The following is a 20,253-nucleotide window of genomic DNA, read 5'->3' as shown; positions in this document are numbered from 1 at the left end:
TGCTTCCAGAAATGGGGCATCCGCAGTCTCTCTGAGCAATCTGTTGCAGCACCCTCTAAGTAAAAATTTCTTCCTAACATCTAGCCTAGATCTTCCTTCTTCTAGTTTAAAGCCATTGCCCTTGTCCGTTTATGATCAGACCATGTAAAAAGTCAGTCTCCCTCCTGCTTTTAAGCTCTCTTCAAGTACTAGAAGACCACAATGAGGTCTACCTGGAACCTTCTCTTCTCCAAGCCCAGCTCCCTCAACCTTTCTTCATAGGAGAGGTGCTTCATCCCTCTGATCATCTTAGTGGACCTCTTCTGGACCTGCTCCAACAACTCTCTATCCCTCCTGTACTGGGGGCCTCAGGCAGTACTGAACACAGTATTCCAGATGGGGCCTCACAAGGGCAGAGTAGAACAATCACCTCCCTCTCCCTGCTGGACAGCCCTCTTCTGATGCGGCCCAGGATACTGTTGGGCTTCTGGGTTGCAAGCACACACTGCTGGCTTGTGTCCAGCTTTTTGTCCATTAGAACCCACAAGTCCTTCTTTGCAGGGCTGCCCTCAGAGAGTTCTTCACAGAATCACAGAATTGCAGGGGTTGGAAGGAGCCTCAAGAGATCGAGTTCAACTCCCTTGCTAAAGCAGGTTCCCTACAATAGGTTGAATAGATGGGCATTCATGGATCTTGAACAATTCCAGAGAAGGAAACTCCACGACCTCTCTGGGCAACTTGTTCCAGTGTTCCTTCACCCTTACTGTAAAGAAATTCTTTTGCATGTTTGTATGGAACTTCCTGTGTTCAAGTTTTAGGCTATTGCTTCTTGTCTTATAGCTGCACACTGCCAAGAAGAGCCTGGCCTCATCATAGAAGGCCACCAGATTAGTGAGGCACAGTCTGCCCTTGGTGAAGCCATGTCGGCCATCTTAGATCACCTCCACATCTTGCATGTACCTTAATGTGTTTCCTTGGATGATCTGCTCCATGATCTTCCCAAGTACAGAGGTGAGGCTCAGTGTCCTGTAGTTCTCCAGGTCTTCCTTTCTCCCTTTCTTTAATATGGGAGCGATGTTTTCCTTTTTCTAGTCACAGGGGTTTTGCCTGACAGCCATGATTTTTTAAATATGATGGAAAGTGGTTTGACAACCAGATCGGACAGTTCCTTCAGAATCTTGGGATGCATGTCATCAGGCACCGTAGGCTTGTACACATTCAGCTTCATGAAATGGTCTTGAACTTGTTCTACTCTTGCAGTGGGAGGAATTTTGCTCCCCTGACTCCCGCTTAGAAGTTCAGGGACATGAGAAGCGTGAGAATGCCTGTTAAGGCTTAGGCGAGGAACTTATTGAGTACCTTAACCTTCTCCATGTCTGAGGAGCCAGCTCTCCCTTTCCATTTATCAGAGGGAGTACACTCTTGCCTGTCCCTTCTGCCCAAAGTAACTAAAGAAACCCTTTTTGTGGTTCACATTCCTTGCCAAGTTTAATTCCTTCTGCGCCTTGGCATTCCTGAACCCATCCCTGCACATTAGGACAATATCCCTGTATTTTTCCCAGGCCATCCGTCCCTGCTTCACTGCTTGTACTTCTCCTCTTTTCCCCCAGCGTGACCAGCGGGTCCTTGTTCAGCCGTGCTGGTTTTCTGCCTTGTCTGCCTGATTTCTTCTTCTGGGAGTTGGAGCCCTTTTGTGCTCTCAGAAAGGCATTTCAGAGGGTGAGGCCAGTTCTGTTCTCTTCCTTTTTCCTTAAGGACAGTTTTCCAGGGAATCTCATCCAGCAATTCCTTAAACAGCCTAAAGTTCTCTCTCCTGAAGTTCAGAATCCTGACTCCACTCTTTGCCAGGCCCATATTCGTTGAGATCATGAACTTGACTAGGATGTGGTCACTGCAGCCCAGGCTACCTCTGGTCTTAACCTCTTTTACAGTCACCAGGTCCAACACCTGGTGGGTCTGTCAGTACCTGAAGCAGAAAGCATTGATGGACTTTAGGAGTCTTCTGGATTGCTTGCAGTGCACCATGTTGTTGTCCCAGCTGATCCGTGGGTGGTTGAAATCCTCCACCAGGATGAGGGCCTGCAATCACAATTCCTCTTGTAGCTGATGCAAGAAGTCCTCATCAATAGGCTCCCCTTTATCAGGTGGCCTGTAGTAGACACCAGCCACCACCTATCCCTATTCTTACGCCACAAGCTCTCAACCTGTTCTTGAGTGTTTCTCTGGGACAATTCTTTGCAGTCTATCAGCTTCTTAACGTAGAGGGCAACTATCCCACTTCTCCTTCACCTATCCCTTCTAAAAAGCCTGTAGTCCCACTAGCACCTTGTCTCTCTAACTTAGCTCTACTGTCTCACACCAGCATATGGGCAGGCTTGCTTTTACCCCCTTTAACCCTAGTTTAATGCCCTGTCAGTGAGCCCAAATACTTTCTGGGCCAGAATTCTTTTCCTCCTCTGATCCAAGTAGACCCCATCAGTAGGCATTATTAGGTCAAGTGCAGAGTAAACTGCCCCATGGTCATACTGTTTATACCAGTAAATAACTAATGATTTTATTTTTGCATTGTTTCTTCTTTTATTAGTATATTCACTTACACCATTTTAAATTCTACCATTTAAAATCTATTGTTTTCGTGATGCTTTTTGGAATTTAATTATTTTTGAGAACCTCTGATTCTCAGGGGAATTTGAAATTAGCCAAACAGTTTAAGTTTAAGAGGGAATAGACAAAGAGTTGAACACATACTGTAGATTAATAAATTTTAATTATTATTAATTATTAATAAATCTCAATTATTTTCTTATGGTGAGGGGGGACATTTCTTGACTGGATTGTTATCATACACTATGTGTCAGGTAGGACATGACATGCTAAGTTCTGAGTAGTGTTATAACTGACAAGAATTTTCAAGTTTTTAGTATTTAAGTATTTATAAAATCAGAGACTGTTAATTCTTGAAATAAACTAAGCACTGATTCTTTTTGATACTGATCAACCTTAGCGCCTCATCCATCATGCAGAATATGGAAGGAAATTGAAAATATTAAATTGTATGAGACTTTGGCTGTGTGACATGAGAACTGCATGTTGAAGCAACGTAGCATGTGAAAAACAATATAAACAAATTATTTGGATGTATTTTAGAAGTTTCTAATAAGATTGTTGACTTGTTCATGATAGGGAAGAATGGACAGAAGCAATCCAGGCTGTAGCAGACAGACTTCAGAGGCAGGAAGAGGAAAGGATGAACTGTAGTCCAACTTCACAAATAGACAATATAGGTGAAGAGGAGATGGATGCTTCAACAACTCATCATAAAAGAAAGGTAATGACATTCAAACATAACTAATAAGATTAATACGTAAGTAACTTCTGCAAAGTGATCTAGTAGGATATAGAAGCAATAATATCTCTACATAAATTTCAGCGTACTACAAGCATAGAAGTACATACTTATTTCAGTAAAGCTGTACTGCTCTAATTTTATTCATTTGTTATGCTGTCTGGTACACCACCTTTCAAAGGCAGAGTTCAACCATTCAGGCACATGTAAACAATCTGCTTGTTTTTTGAATATTATTTTGTTTTTCCCTTTATGTTTGTTTACTCTTCCAGAAGTATGGGAATAAAATATTTTCTTTAGAAAAGTGTTTACCCACTTTCTCATGCAAGTAATGCCCAGTACAAATTAAATGATTTGCATGAGAAAGGATAGCAGAATTTAGCTTTTATTGACCTTTTTTTTTGCTGGTTTTTTTTGCAAGAAGTTTGCTTTAATTTTCAGTGAAAACAGTATCCTATTTCTTTGGAATCCTTCACAGCTTCTGCAGTAAGTAGGAATGTGTACAGTGCTGTCTATAGCACGCTTGTAGTTATATCTCCAGAGTCAACAGGATAAACGCATTATGTTTCAAATATTGTGTCAAGTAAATTTCTCCTTATTATTTTGGGTTTCCATTTTGTCCTGTGTTTCTGGATGTACAAACTACTCTTTAAGAATAATGAAGAATTTGAGTGGATGTTTCTCAGTTATTAGACAGGATTGACAAGACTCAAAAAATGCATTGAAATTACATGAGAAATAATAACAGGATTCTATAGGATTGGCTTCATTCTTTCTAGCTCCAAAATGAAACCTGTGCAAAATTAAGTGGAAGTCTGCAGACAGCAAAATAATCTTAGCTAGTGTCACAGAATGTGTCTTAATGATGGACAGTGAAAAAGAATCGTGAACATTGCAAGAATTATGAGGCAAGAATTATAGAAAGATCAGTGGCTGACAGCTGTGTCCTTAGGAATAGGGAGTTACTAGAAGCCTTAATTCTGTCATTTCCTAAGTTTTGAGAACATGAGTTTGCAATACTAGCATGGTTATTTCATGTAGTTTCATTGTACATAATTTTCTATGCTTTTTTTCTCTGCTTAAAAAAGAAAAACTAATCACATACAGGCATGACAATACTCTCATCATGAACTGTCAGGTTGGAGAGCTTGACACTGAACTTTTAGCCTCGCAGCACAGAGATTTAGTGATTGTGCTCCAGGGTAAAATATAATAAGTGACAGCAAGATGGAGGCTGTGTTCAAGATGTGTCAGTCTTTATGAGAGGCAGTATGATTATGGAAGGGATTTGGGTTTGCTCTTTTAAAGATCTGACCACTATGCCAAGCTTGTGTATCCTCCTAGTAGACTACAAAAACACTGCATAACAGCAAGAGTTTTCAAGGTGTCAAAATAAATGTGGTCTAATATAAGTTGCTTATCTGAAACGTATGCTCTCCTTGTTCACAGTGCTTTTCCCATACAACAAAAGTGTTACGGGAATAAGAGTAGGTGGAAGATCATTCTGTTTCTTTCTTGCTACTTATGCTGTAAGTAGCAAGTAAAATTCCAATGGACCCAAGTAAAATTCCAGGACAGTGCATGTGCTGTGCTATTGAATAAATATAATGTATTTCTCAGCAAACCAAGAGCAAACTACAAATCAAATGTGAAATAAAAAATGGTGATATTCAACACCTAATGACAGCTCAGAATGAAGTGTGTGTAGCCACTGAAAAGCACACTGATAGCATCAAGGAAGTTTTTTTCTGCCAAAACTCAAAATTCCACTTCAGATTTAAAACTTATGGAAGACCTAGCAAAAAGTGCTCAGAAGTTTTTTTAATAACGTGTCCTGAGTGACGTTAATAAAGGGGACTCCCTTGTTGCTCCTTTTGTATTAATTGAAATTAGAGGATATAGTTTTTTGTAGAACTGTTTCTGAAAAGCTTCTGCTTAAGCATTTGTATTTGTTAACAGAATCAGAACCATTTCAGTTATATCTAGTTAATGTGTTGCCTTTTTTATATTAGGTTTCTTTCAATTTCAACAATTCTTTTTTGCATATTGTGTCCAAAAAGCTTGTTTAGTCACCTGATTTTGTATCTGCACACAGTGAATTTTGCTTGTGCACGCACCAGATGGTATTCATACAAGTAGAAGAGCATAATCAGATTAAGAAGTAAGACAGAGAGATGTGGGTCTGTTTCTTCTCTTTTTTTTTAAAAAAAAAAAAAAAAAAAAAAGAAGTAGCAACAGGTTTACAAAGAAAACAGTCTTTAAGTAATTGAACTTGCTTTGAACAGCCTGGCAGCGACATCTCTGCAGCATCTCTGTCCGTATTATCTGGAAGAGCCAAATACACCTTTTTATTTTGCAGTTCTTTAATGGTGCCAGTGTGCCACTAAAGTTCCACAGTAATATCATCACTAACATTTCAAATACAAAAAACAATTAGCAAACTGCTTTTATTCCTTGCTAGACTATTTCTGTTAAGTAAAATTTCTTCCGGATGAAGTCAGATGAAAATTCCCAGTCATATACTCCTTGTGTATATCAGGAATATTTTAAAAGTAGTTTTTGATTGGTAGGAATTTCAATAACCACAGTAAAGTGTATTGTTTTGAAAAGAACACACGTAGCAGGAGTAAGTAGGCTTTACAGAAAGCTGAATATCATGCAGTTCTTTGGCCATTTTCTGTTATTTGTTTGCGAATTTGTTTTTCAGGGTTCAGCATGAATAAAGAATGGATTTTTTCAGAGAAGCTGAAGTACAACATAATGAGCAAAAAAAATTCACTTCTCAGGGTTCAGTAGGAATGAAAAAAGTGGGAAAATTATGAAGAAAACAGAAATCAATCTTACGGAAGCCTCCAAATTTGCTTACCAACATTCTCAGGTTTAGGAAGTATTTCAATTTTTTCACCAGTTTTCAGTACACTCTTAGCTGTGGCATCTGTGTTTTTATCTCTCAAGGTCTTGTGTTCTTTGGCAGACTTTTTGAGTTACCCTGCACTGAATATCATCGCTAAGCCTTCTGCTAAGCTTTTAAAGAATGACAGCATCAGGATACTTTATTCTTAGAACTATCACTGCTACCATAACCTGCTGTTAAGCCACGACTCAAAATCTCTCAGAAGTATTACCTTCCTTTTATAAATCTGCATTTTAAAAAATCTGTTTTTAGCAAGATTGCAGCTAGATTCATGACTGCTTTGATGGATGATGTAAACAAATTTTAGGCAAATGAGTTTCAATTTGACTGGCTTGCTGCCCTTAGCATCAAGCCCATGTCTGTGGTCAGTTGAGCCAATATCCTCCTTCTGTGTACAGGCAAAGGGCTGCTATTATGAACTGTCTTTGTTCAAACTCAGATGTTTTCTCTCTAAATTCAGCCTCTCAAGGATGATTGGAATTATGGAAAAAGTTACCCCTTCCTTGCAGCTTATGGTCCGACAAATTTTTGACAGTTAGAAGTGATGAACTTTTATGTTCATTAGGTATTCTTTGTCATAAAAGCTGTTGGCTTATCTGTGTGGGGGAATGCAGTACAAAGTTAGGGTGAACTGTGCTCTGAATTACTCATCTTGTGCCTGAATTGTGTTTTAAATGCATTTTGAATTTCATAGAATCATAGAATGGCCTGGGTTGAAAGGGACCACAGTGATCATCTAGTTTCAACCTCTCTGCCACACGCAGGTTGCCAGCCACCAGACCAGGCTGCCCAGAGCCACATCCGGCCTGGGAACTTACCAATGTGAATTTTGACAGTTTTCAATGCTTTAACTTAAAGACGGTTTCTTTTTGCTTGATGGTTATCATAAAACTATCAAAGTAGATGTTCTGACTTTTCAAAATAGTGACTGTGATATTTGAGAAATGTTCCTTTTAGTTGATGGAATAGCAGTTGCCACGTAGCATTTGGATCACAGCATTATGTATACATTATATCCATTAATGGTAAGAAGAAGAATATTTTGAGAATGTTCTTTAATAGGGTAAGTTTCAGAAATTCCCAAGCTAGAACACATGACCTTGAATGTATTTCTTTTGAATTGATATAAGCTAAAATTGTGCTGTTTTTGACCAGTCAGCAGTGGGACAATAGAGGGACTTAGCTAAGATAAGAGAAAGTTTTGTTTGCATGTTTATGAGTACGCATGCATGTACATGTGCAACAGATCTGTTTTTCTGTAAATTGTGACTTTCCCATATTAGTTACTGTGACTTGTTTTGTATTTTGCTATTGGAATCCCTAGCTATGAATATGAGTGGAAATACACAATGGAAAGAATTCAAACAAAACTAAAATTTTGGCTTGTAGTGACAATCCATGTATATTTTCATCATTTCTTTCTTTATTCTCTTAATGCTCCCCTTGTGTTTTGAGGTAGCTAAGAGGAATTAGATAATAATAATAATAAATGATATTTTTAAAACTGTCAATGTAGTAGGTGATATATAATATACAGAATGAAAGTCATCTTGAAAGTCTCCTGAAGAATTTGTTATTCCAACTTTGTTCTGTCTGATCTGTTTATTTTAAAATATGTGTAATTTCCATATCACTGTTTTTTTTTTTTTTTCTGATACTTTCCTGTATTTCTTATTTTAACTGATACAATAAATACTTTTATTAGATTGAATGTTTCATTTAAGAGTATAAATAATAATGTTCCTTCCATTTTGGAGATGTCTACCCTCAGATTGACTGCATATCCTCAAAATTTATTAAAAAGCGACTACTAACTATTACTTGATATTTCTATCATTGGAGTAGCTTTACAAATTGATGGTTGTACTTTCTGGTAAAGACAGCATTGTCCCCTTGCAGAAAAAACCTTTAATTCCACCCACTCTCCATCACTTAATGAGTGTTTTACAACCTTATGAAAAGGTCCTGTGTTTATATGTCCTGTGGTTATTTGCAGAGCTAAGAAAAACAGTTCCATGAACAGGCTCAAAGTTTAAATAGGTTCTGGTAATAAATCAGTGTATTTTTTTTACTCTTATAGTTTTACTCCTCCTTCCTAATCAAAGAAGAAAGCTCAAAATTATTTGAAGTTTGAGATTGCAGGAATGTGACTGCAGAAAGACTAAATGGAAGATAAATTTAGAATTCTGATAAACAAAAGGCTAATATGTTGGAAAGGATAGTAGTGTCATAGTAAATATTTCTAATGAGTACTTGAATCAGTGTCTGAAATTAAAAGATATTTATAGAGAAGTAATTGTTTTAGGCTTTGGCTAAATATTAGAAAGATAGGTAGAATTGTAGCTGAACTACGTACTTTGCCTGAGCTTGAGCAATGATTGTCTTATGGTTCTAAAATATGTTCATGATGCAGACTCCTGGAGTTCACTATTATCAGCGATTTCATTTTGACAGGAAAATGTTTCATAATTCTTTATCTTAAAACCAATACAAGCTTCTTGTATTAATTATGTATCAATACATATATAGGCTTATTATTAATTTGTTTTTTTACTTACTTGTAAATTTCCCTGGTTTTGTGCATCTCTAGTTGTAGCACATTGCAGTAGTTTTTGGAAAATTTGATCAGTTAAGGCAGTGTTTAAGTCTATGATCATAAACTTAAACTTTATACTGATTTGTGTGTGTGGCTCAGGTTTTGTGAACTGATAATATTGGTGATACCATTTGGTTGTTTGCAGAAGCATTTTGAATATATTTTGGAACTGCATAGCTTACGTCTTGCTAATCCTTGCTTGTTCTTTGCTCCTTGTAGACAATGAATGACTTTGATTATTTAAAACTACTGGGCAAAGGCACGTTTGGCAAAGTTATCCTGGTCCGAGAGAAGGCTAGTGGGAAATACTATGCTATGAAGATTTTGAAAAAAGAAGTAATTATTGCAAAGGTAAGGAAGGTTGTATTTTTAATTCTCTTCCTCTTCCTTCCCCCTTCCCCCTTCCCCCTTCCCCCCCTTCCCCCTTTTTCCTTTTTCCTTTTTCCTTTTTCCTTTTTCCTTTTTCCTTTTTCCTTTTTCCTTTTTCCTTTTTCCTTTTTCCTTTTTCCTTTTCTTCCCCTTCCCCTCTCTTTTTCTTCTCTCTTCTTTTTTAATGGAATAATCAGCATCTTATAGTAAGCTATATTTGATTTTTTTTTTTTTTTTTTACGGTAACTGATTTTAATAGAATATATGTGTATCTTCAGAAAACAAGAGTTAACAAAATTAACGTGTACAGATCTTTTTACTCCTTTTTCCACTGTTCAGTAACCTAGAGCATGCTAAAGCGCTTAGAGAATTCACTGTGCAGGAAAGTTGTGCCATCTAAGCTTATAAATAGAAAAAGTACATTGTAGGGTATATTATGTACTTAAACATTTTTAAAGTGAATTGCAAGTTAGTCAGATAAATACAATTAATTTAATTAATTAATTTAATTAATTTAATTTAATATGCTGTTCCTGGTTTGTTAGATAAGATTAGCCATGCATGGGAATAACAATTTTATTGTTCCAGTTTTTGAGGTACAAGAAAGAAATCTGAGGCTGAAGTCTGTAGAAATTATTTAAATTGAAATCGTCAGTCACACTGGATTTATGAAACATTATTGGCCCTTGTGGTTGGTGATAATTCTATCCAGCTTTAACTTGAAGATCTGAACTTTGTTTCTCGTAATGCTAAAGTTTTGAACCCTACTTGCTCAAGACAACTTTGGGAACAAGAACAGTACTTGCTGTTGTCATCGTTATACAATTAAAAATAATTGTGATTACTAAGTAAAGAGGTTTTTGAGGGATGTGAGCCTGACTGAAATTTCTTGAATGCTTGAGGCAAGTAATACCAGTGTTCCTGGAAGCTGATTGTGGATGACAACAGCTGTGGATTATATGTATTTTCAAATATTCATTCATTCAAATGTTTTCCAGTTTTTCTACTTGTGAATGAAAAGAAGGGCTACAGAGTTCTGCAAGCTATCTCACTGTTCATTTGTCTGCTTGTCATTCTCATTCTAATAGCTTTTGAATGTGTTGATCAGTCTTGATTAAATTTGAAAAAGGAATAGAAACCTCAAAGGCGATTACATTTCTTTGAGCTTCGTGAAAACCAGCTTCTGTTTTGCTTATTCTTCATTTTTTTGCCTGATATAAACCTCATGATTCACCAGAGAAGTGTGGATTCCTTTTTATTTTTTCTTCTTATGAAGGCAGTAGCAGTTTAGGTAGTTTTTACTCAGATCACAACTGACGAAGAATGAGAGTTATGGAGAACAGTCAATATCACCTCAGTGATATTCCTTCTGACATGAATAGTGTCAGTAGCAAATCGATTTTGTGTGCACTTGGAAACTTAAAAAATACAAACAAAATTGATGCTTAATAGTAAAACTAGCAGGAATGTGTATTTCTTAAATTCTGCTTTAACAATATTGAAAATTTTACCAACAGGTGGAAGTAAATAAGTAATGATTAAAATAACTTAATCATTGTAGCGTAAAAAGTCTCTATAGGGATACACTACAATGTTGTATAAGTATGTATTAAAAGTTTATTTGTAGATAAGCCCTTATCTCTATCCTCAGGTCATTAACATATTATAAAATTCACTAAGTTTATGAATGGTGCGCTGTTCTCCCTGCTTTTTCAATTGGAGTCTGAATCTGAGAATAGGCTTTTTATCCACTTCACCAATAGAAGAAATATTGCAGACTAAGTCCACATTATTGAAGATTAGAAAGATAGGTGGTGAGCCTCTTGGATTTGTTGTTGCAACATCACTGCTTATTACAGATTGCCAGTCGGATCCAAGATAAAGTGATTTATTTGATTTTGTTGTACAAATGATTCTTTAGAATAGCTTTTCTCTTTGAAGCAATTTTTGTTTTTCCCCCAGTACATGGTTGTAGTGTCTATACTCAATAATGCACTACTACTTAACTGGATGGCATCAGAATTTATTACTGAGAACTCTTGTTATTTTTTTAACTTCCTATTTTGACAGTTTTTAAAGCATGATCTTAAAACTCCTGACATCTGTGTTTACTTTAATAATAGTTCAATTAGTAAATTAGTTTAATGATACCTTATCTTCAGAGCTGAGCATAAGCATGCCCAGGACAGTAATCTTACGTTAGTATTACTTGCGGCAATATTAAAGCATATTCCATCTAAATAAATTTACGTATGTGGTGTTATGGTTGGTGTTTTAGTCACCAGGTTTGTCTTGAGTTCAGTATAATACTCAGCTGATGCTTAGCGCCACAGTCAATGGAAAAAACTAGCAGGGTGCTTCTTGGCTTTTTAGGTCAGGCCCTTGGCAATGTGAGGGCAACACTGGCCATAATCTGTCCCTATGGCCTTGAGCCCTTCATCTAGGCTCCTTCCTTGCTTGGAAAGGCAAGAGAGGGCTCTGGAGGGAGAGACAGCTGGCAGGTAGAGGGCAGATGAGCTTTCCCAGGCACTAGTATGCACTGGAGCTGAGTTTCTTTCCATTTGGCATGGGGTTTATGGCAATCCTGTGATTTAGGCTGGGGGACAGGAGAGTGCAACTGTCTTGCTCTGAATTGCCATGTTTTCTAAAGCTGGCTGGAAATGGGGAAGGGCATTCCCTGGCCATCTTTCGACTTGCTTCCAGGAGGCAGGGCAGGCTTGGCCAGAGAAGTGCTTCTCATGTGATTTCTGTAGGATCACACAGAGGTTGAGGAAGGATTTTGCATGGACACTCTTCCATTTTGGCTGAATGGTTTTAAAGAAAAACAAAACAAACACCAAGACAATGTTAAAAAAAGAAAAAAATGCTGTAAAATTAGACTTTGTTCTATGATTGCCTATCAGCTACTAGCTGTGTACCTTTCCTGCAAACTGATTTAATTTCAGCCTGTGTTCATCATTCAGATGATGCACATGAGAGCTTTACATTTCTGATGACTTTGCAGGTCTGATGGCTATATTATGAAAAGACCAAATCCAAGATTATTGTTTTTTTCCTGCCCTGCAGTATTTGTAGACTTTAAGACTTCATTTTAAATCAATATTTGAAGAAAAATCAAATATGTTAAATTGTATGTTGCTGAATTTCTTATTTTACTTTACGTTTTTTTCTAAAAACAAATTAATACTTTTAATGTTTTGGGTATTTTTTAGTTTCATTCAGTGAGCAATTTCATTCGTTTTTCATATCTTCAGTGTAGATTTGTGTTTCTGGAAGTATTAACTTTTCCTTGTAGTAAACTAACAGCAATTTTGTATCTTAATTAAAACCTACTTCTTGTATTTTTTGCTTCTTAGGATGAAGTGGCTCATACACTTACAGAAAGCAGAGTATTGAAAAACACCAGACATCCTTTTTTAACAGTAAGTATTAGGAACTAAATATTATGTGCCATTAGAGCTTAAATAGGTATTTTCTACATGTTGGACATTCCTGTATGGACGTAACTTACAGACAAACTTTGAAGTCTTTCTCATGAAGATGTATAATGGTTTTGTACTTATTTAAGTATTCAGAAATAAAATTTCTAATAAATTTATAATGCCTAAGTGTACTGAAAACACATTTTGATGTAGAATGTAATTGTTCAGAACTTTTTATATATGAACACTTTAAAACGTGATTTTACGTATTTATCCCAGAAGTTATTTTTATTAAGAAAACTTCATCTACAAAGATTTCAATAAAATGATGAAATGGCAATTAGTTCAGCAGAAGCAACTGATGGAGCAACAAAGTTTAACCACTGCTATTTCAATGTCTGTCTTCACTTGGTTAATATCTAATAGAAAATTCTGAAAAGAAGATGAGAATTTTGATATGCATGACAAATTACTTCTGTAGAGGTAACTATTAATCTTGTTCTTTGAGAACATATTAGAAAATCTTTTCATTGATTTCAAAAGATTGAATTATTGGAAGGAGGGGAAAAATATATTTTTTTCTATTAAAAAAAAGGAATGCATAACATGGAAACTTCCTCATGTAGAAAAAAAAAAACGTTATAAAGCAAAGGACTTCAGTTTCATTCCTTGGCCAAAATATTCTTGAATTCAAGTCAACAAGTTCTTCAGAAGTTTCTTAGAGTGTAAAGATAAGCAGAAGTAGGCATAATTGTACTCAAGTCATGCAGAGATGTCAGTGCAGGTGTATCTTTATATCTTCCTGATTTAGTAAAACAACTATTTTAAGTTATGTGAGCTGCATTATGATTTTGTTTTACTACATTTCTTAATTTTAGGCCATATCTGCATCTGTAGATTTTCTTCAGTATCTTTTTTTTTTTTCCCAGCAAAATGAAGTCAATATTGAAAAGTTAATCTTCTGGTTAAGAAGATAAAATCAAATTTTGTTAAAGTGCAAGAAACCAGGTTAATACAAATTGATAATCGTTTTGTTTTTGCTGTTTTCTTTGCAAGTCCTTGAAATATTCCTTCCAGACAAAGGATCGTTTGTGTTTTGTGATGGAGTATGTTAATGGAGGAGAGGTAAGTTTAAAAAAGACATTTTGTACTAGTGATAGTAGTGCTGTCACTGGGTTACACTTTAAAGGGCGTAATTTCTCTCTCTTTCCTTGCTTTCTGTTATTTTTGAACTGTTTGTTGGGTCTTTTTTTTTTTTTTTGCAATTTTTTTTTGACTGTTTTGTGGAAAAAAAGAAAAGTTGACCTTTTTTAAAACTATGATGCATTTGTCCATTCTTGAAAAATTAGGCTATTATTTTTTGAAAGATAATTTCATGGTAGGGTGATAAGCACAAATCCTTTGTTTTATTGTTTGCTTTTTTATTTTCTTCCTTCAAGTACTTATAGCATATTCTGGCACAACGTGTTTATAAGCCACTATAAAGAAGCTGAAGTAGTCTTGCTTTTGTCCTGATGTGAAATACGTGCCCTCTACTTTGCTGTAGCCATTGCAAATACCTGGGAGGAAAGAATGGGATGTTTGTATTTTTCTTTACTTCCTTCCTTTTTGCTTGCTGTGCCCTCTGGAAATTTAAACATAGGTGCAAAACTTTTTATAGTGTTGTAAGCCATTGCTGTCCTCCAGCTGTTCACTGAAGTATGGAGTATAAAAAGCTATATTCCAGTCAAGTGGAATTAAACATAATTACAGTATAGGAAGAAAGATTTCATCTGCCTTTTGAGGGTCTGTTGCTGTTCAGTCTATACCTCATTACAGTGTGAACCAGGGGGAGTTTGATACTTTGTATGCTATTAATGCCTGGTAGCATTACAGAGTCACAGAATCACAGAATCACCCGGGTTGGAAGGGACCCCAAGGATCATGTAGTTCCAACCCCCCTGCCTAGCAGGGCCACCAAACATACACATTCAGATCAGGTTGCCCAGGACCCCGTCCAACCTGGCCTTAAACACGTCCAAGGACGGGGCATCCACAACCTCCCTGGGCAGCCCGTTCCAGGGCCTAACCACTCTCCTAGTAAAGAACTTCCCCCTAACATCCAACCTAAATCTTCCCTCCTTCAACTTAAAACCATTTCCCCTAGTCCTGCTGTTATCAGCCCTTTTGAACAGTTTACTCCCCTCCTGGGTGTAGGTTCCCTTCAGGTATTGATAGGCTGCAATGAGGTCACCCCGCAGCCTTCTCTTCTCCAGGCTGAACAAGCCCAACTCCCTCAGCCTGTCCTCACAGGGGAGGTGCTCCAGCCCCCTGATCATCTTAGTCGCCCTCCTCTGGACCCTTTCCAAAATCTCTATGTCTTTCTTGTACTGAGGGCTCCACACCTGGACACAGTACTCCAGATGGGGCCTCACAAGAGCCGAGTAGAGAGGGACAATCACCTCCCTGTCCCTGCTGGCCACATTAAAGGACTAAGTGTTTTCCCCTTGCTTTTTTGATTAGAAAACAATTTCTACATTGAGGAACTGTTGCAACATGATGTCATGTTTTGCATGATCTTTTTGCTATGTTCTGCTACAGTAAAACTGTCTTCCATTATAATCTTCATGCTCAATCACCCCAGGGGTGCCTGTTCTGCGTTCCCTGCTCTGGCAATTTCTGGGCCTAGTCTGAGGCTCATTTTCATTTAAGTCATTTATGGTCACCCTATACCACTGAACATGGTGGTACAGGGTTCTCATATAAGAGAATGGCTTAAGTTTGTATCTATTAATCCTACTCAAATAATGAAGCAGTTTTGGCTAGTGGAATTGTACACAGAATTTCCTTCAGTGGTAATGCTATAATGGCCTTCTTTTGAATACTCATCTGGCTTATTTGGCTTTAAACTTACATCAGAAATATTGAGTGCTATTTACAATGAGTTTTAAAAATTATTCCTTCTAAACTAGCTAATTCTTCTGAGTCTTCTCTGTACAGGACCATTTTGTAATCTCATACTTTGAAGGTATGCATTTAACATCGACCTGCTGTTTATGTTTAGATGCTTGCTTTCTTGAAAGCTGCCTATGTGAATGCAGAAGAGAGCCCACTAGGAACATTTTTGATTCCTTGATTACAGTTGAAGATGTTATAATACCCTCTTTTGATTAAGCATGTATCTCGCATCTCCTTCTGTGTTTGGTGGTGTGCCTTTGTGGCAACTGCTGCAAACATGTTTCTTGCTCATAACCTGCTTTTGCCCATTGGGATTTGAATATAATGAATATATGATTGTAATATACTTTGCCAAGAATGGCTTACTTTTTTTTTCCAGCTGTGATGCTGTTGTTTGTTACTGTTTCTGGTGTTCTTTCTGATGGTCACTTAGTTCAGTTAAGCTAAGCGCAGATTTTCACCTTAGTGGGAAGTAATGCCCTTTATTCGGTGGCAGTTTTCCTTGAAGAAACTCTTTTGATTTATTAAGTGTTTCTCTTTTATGATCTGGAATGATCAAAGTGCCCTTTTTAATAAGAAAATATTTAGTTTTACCAAATTTCCATGTGAATTTCAGACTTAAGTCACTGTCTGCTAAGGAATTCAATTTTGTATTTGTAAAAATAGCCTTATTAAATCGGAGTAAGTCATACTAGATTTAGCCAACATTTTAGCTGTTCAGAAGCCTATCTCCTATACTGCGCACAGACTTCTGTCTTCTGTTGTTTTCCTCCACTGCTCTCTCTGTGTTTCAATAGTTTCTAACCATTGAAGATGTTGAAAACATAACTTTTAATTGTGTCTTTCCAGTGGGAAATTGTCTGTAACAGTACCATGTTGCTTTTGTTTCTCTCCAGAACTGTGCTAAATTCAGTTGTGTTTCTGTTCAGATTTCCTTTAGATTAAAGTTCACTTCCTAATTAATTGGGCCTTAGTCAATTGCTTGGGAATTTTCTTGGATTATATCTTTCAGGAGTGAGTTACCCAAACAGTCCTCTGAATGAAAGAGTTCTTGAAATTTCTGTCAGTATCGTTGACTCTGACCCAGGTGAAAGCAAGATAATGCCACAATTCAGAGTTCTGCTCTATTATAGTAATGAAAAAGATGTAGTCGGTACTACAGGGATCTTCAGTTTCTCTTCTTGAGATTATGAAGGAAAACAGTAAAAGAAGGAGTTCCTGAATTTCATTCTGGAGGGAAAGAAATTGTATTAAAAATATTCTAAATACGAATCTCTATATCAACTAAAAATCTAGAACCCTGTTAAATTTGGTAACAATTTATCTTAGAATTACATTTCCTGCCTAATATCTAAGCAGTTAGACTCAGTTAAAAAGGCAGGCCTTTATGAAGAGAAAGTAACTGCTTCAATTTTACTGGCCTATGTGTGTGCTTTTTATTACAGTTTACAAAATATAAATGTGCCTAATTTTCTTTTAATTTCACTTTTAAAATAGTATTTTCTGTAGTTACATTTATAAAAGCAAGATATTAGAAGATTTTTTAAAGTAGATTATTCAGACAGAAACATTAAGTGCATTTTTTTATAATGGCAGCTTTTATAGTACATCTTCTGTTACTTAGGGACATAATCTTTATTACGGACTGAAATGTTAACTTTTTTGTTAGCGTTTAACAGTGTTTATTGATCATAAATTATGCTATAGTATAGTGCATGGATGCTGCTACTGGCATTATGCTGACTTCTTTATATGTCTGTTACGAAGGAATTACATTAAAGTAGCACCAAGACATTGATATTTCATTTTAATGAAAATCTGGCTTTCATCTGGCTTAGTTGAGATGAACAATTCTATTTTATGAATTCTCAGTAACCAACTATATGCAGTATTGTATGATAAACCGTGTTCTTGATTTTGATTGAAAATACGTAACATTAGTGTAAGTTTTTTAAATGAGTAAAATTATCAGTACTCGTAGACAAGCACCTACTTTAACAAGACTTTCATTTTCCTGCTCCTGCAGGAGCTTTTTCTCATGCTTTTCCTGCTTGTATGGATTTGCCTACTTTTTCTTCTATAATCCGTATTATTTTGAGAACCATGTGATTACAGTAAGTTAGCAGTATGTTATAATATCCTCCTGGCTCCTTACATGCACAGAGTTGTATGAACTATGGTATAAAAAAGCCATACTAAGAACGGCTCTGGTGTTGGGAAATATTTTCAGAGTGTATGTTTCCCATTTTTCATTTCTGGTATTTTGCATTAAAGGATGGAAAGCTACAGGAGTGAAATCTATCACTCACATTAACTCTGCAGAATACACTGATTCAGTTGATTAGTAAGTTGAACTTTCATGCTTTGCACTTTCAACATAATTTAAACTTCTATACTTTGTAACTAACTTAATTGCTAATTATCTGTGTAATAAAGATAAATAAAACAGACATTAAAATTTGTTCAGATGATTGCTTTACACCAGAATTCTGAATCTGTTCTACTTGGCATTTGTTTTCTGCAGCTCTTAGTTCAATTCATTAGGTGAGAGAGGACCAAATGTTTTGGTGTAATTGAACAAGTGCTATTACAGTCTGGAAAAAAAGGATGATTTACAACCTACCTAATGAAAAATAACTGAATATCATTGCGGTCTTTCCTGTTTTTATCACTATTGTGCTGTCTTATTTTCCTAAACTCTGCATAACAGAGAATGTTTTCTTTGGCCTAAGGTTCATACTGTACAGAACAAGGGCCCTATATTTTTCTGTCCATAGAATTTGCTTAGAAGTGCTATATATAAGAAACAATAAATAAATATTTTTAATGTCACAGTTGTTGCTGCTCTACCAAAAAAAATATAAGGTATGTTTAACTGCAGAGCTGTGCAAACCCAATGTGCAATAGCAAGAGCCAGTCATACGACATTCAACATGCTCAGTAGGTCACTAATGTGTAGGAGTTGAATATATTGATTTGTGTAAGGTTGGGTCTTACATGTATTTGGAATTATTGACTCTGCAGTTGAGTATGCTTTTATATTTGACTTTTCTTATTATTTGTAAAGATTTTTTTCATTATCATTTCCTATTAGGGAAAAAAAAGCACCATGGCAAAATTGTTGTTCAGCTTCTAAATGCAGACATGGCAGGAAATTTATAGCTACAATCCTCACTGTAACTATAGCACTGTCATGTATGCCATCATAAAATTATGTGCAAAATGACTTTCTTTGTGCCAAAGCTATTTCTATTGCAATTGTGACTCTCTCTCCTGTTTAATAACTGCAAATCAATAAATAGTGCAAATGCTGGAAGCTTTTTTATAACCTGCTATCAGATTTCTTCTTTTCCTTCCCAGACATAATAAATCCAGACTTCATGTTATGTCAGTTGTGAGTAGAGCCTTGTGGCCTAATTATTCTGAAATAATAAACTAAATGATTAGCTGAAAATTCTGCTGTAACTTTATGGAATTAGATTTTTCTATTACAATTTTCTAATTTGCTGTAGCATCTTTAACATATACCCCATTGTACGAATTTACATTTGACTTGCTTGTCGTTGAACACTAGCATATATGGTTTGATAACTGTTCTAGGTACTAAAGTAGTATGAGGAATGCTTGTGACAAGTAACTGCGTTAAAATGATAATGTTTTACTTACAGAATAGTTCATATTTGCCATCAGACATTCTGCCCACTCTACCAGCTAGGGAAGTGAGGCCCAGATTCCTGCTGTTTCACACATGCTTAGTCACAGCTAGTGGGTGCAGACATCAGGCTGCATGTACGTGTCTTAAAGCGTTTTCTTCAGGGTCTCTGATTCACAGAAGAGTCTACTTTGAACATTTGTTTGCTTATGCCAACAGGTCGTATACTTGGGAAGCAGAGGTTGATCCATCACAGTCTGTAGGGGAGTTTTGACTTTGGTTTTGTATAGTGTACTAGCTGCAGTCTGAGAGTACAGTGGCTGCAGTGGGAACAGCTGTGCAATTCCAGTGAATAAATAGCTCAGGAAGAGTAACTTGGCTCTTCACTCAGGAGGGGAACCCTAACTGACTTCCATCTACTTAAGCTCCTCTTGCTTGAAAATTGTTTCTTTCTGAGCCAAGATAAAGTTGAAAAAACACCGGTTTTGTTTGCTTTTGTTTGTTCTTGTTGTTTTTAAATATGTAAGGGAAGTGTTTAATTTCCTTATCAATTGCATGTGTTGGCTTCCTGAGGGGATTTGAAGCTTCAATACATTCTAGACACATTGGAATGTGAATTCCAAGGAATTCTGCCTTGAGCTTAGGAGTTCTAGTTGCATGTTACATTAAAATAAACTGACCCAGGGACTCACAATCTCTTGGCAAATCCAGAACAGTTGCCTTCTTTTTTAACTATTTTTCAACATAGTCACTACCAATAGCTATGCATTTTGACTAGCAATGAAGAAGAACCTGCATGTTGTGCTTATAAAAATGTGCACCAGTGGAGGTGACGCACTGTTTCACAGGTGCTGTAATGGCATCATTGTTAGGAAAATGTTGCTCATGCAGTCTGTCTTTCGTCAGCCCAAAGAGATGGAAGTCAGAAGGCTCCATATCCAGACTATGTAGTGGGTATGGTAGGGCAGAGCAGACAAAACTGACAGTTGTCAGCTAAGTGTCACAATATAGCAGTCAACATTGATGGTTTGTCCAGGA

At 36.4% G+C, this 20,253-nt stretch overlaps 1 protein-coding gene across 2 annotated transcripts in view; it reads left to right on the top strand.

Moving 5' to 3' along the window:
* The window catches only part of AKT3 (AKT serine/threonine kinase 3), a 152,928-nt gene that overhangs the window by 90,935 nt on the left and 41,740 nt on the right, over positions 1-20,253 (top strand). For both annotated transcript variants that reach the window (XM_042862199.1, XM_042862198.1), the window contains exons 5-8: positions 3,163-3,307; positions 9,055-9,186; positions 12,561-12,626; positions 13,683-13,751. In XM_042862199.1, coding sequence (XP_042718133.1) covers positions 3,163-3,307; positions 9,055-9,186; positions 12,561-12,626; positions 13,683-13,751 — 412 coding nt within the window. The remainder of the gene's footprint in view (positions 1-3,162; positions 3,308-9,054; positions 9,187-12,560; positions 12,627-13,682; positions 13,752-20,253) is intronic.

This window comes from Lagopus leucura, unplaced genomic scaffold (assembly GCF_019238085.1).
Source record: "Lagopus leucura isolate 7727_CA_CO unplaced genomic scaffold, USGS_WTPT01 Super-Scaffold_73, whole genome shotgun sequence".
Classification (NCBI taxonomy): domain Eukaryota; kingdom Metazoa; phylum Chordata; class Aves; order Galliformes; family Phasianidae; genus Lagopus; species Lagopus leucura.
The sequence above is the reverse complement of the archived record's forward strand: the minus strand, read 5'-3'. Positions and strand labels throughout refer to the sequence as shown.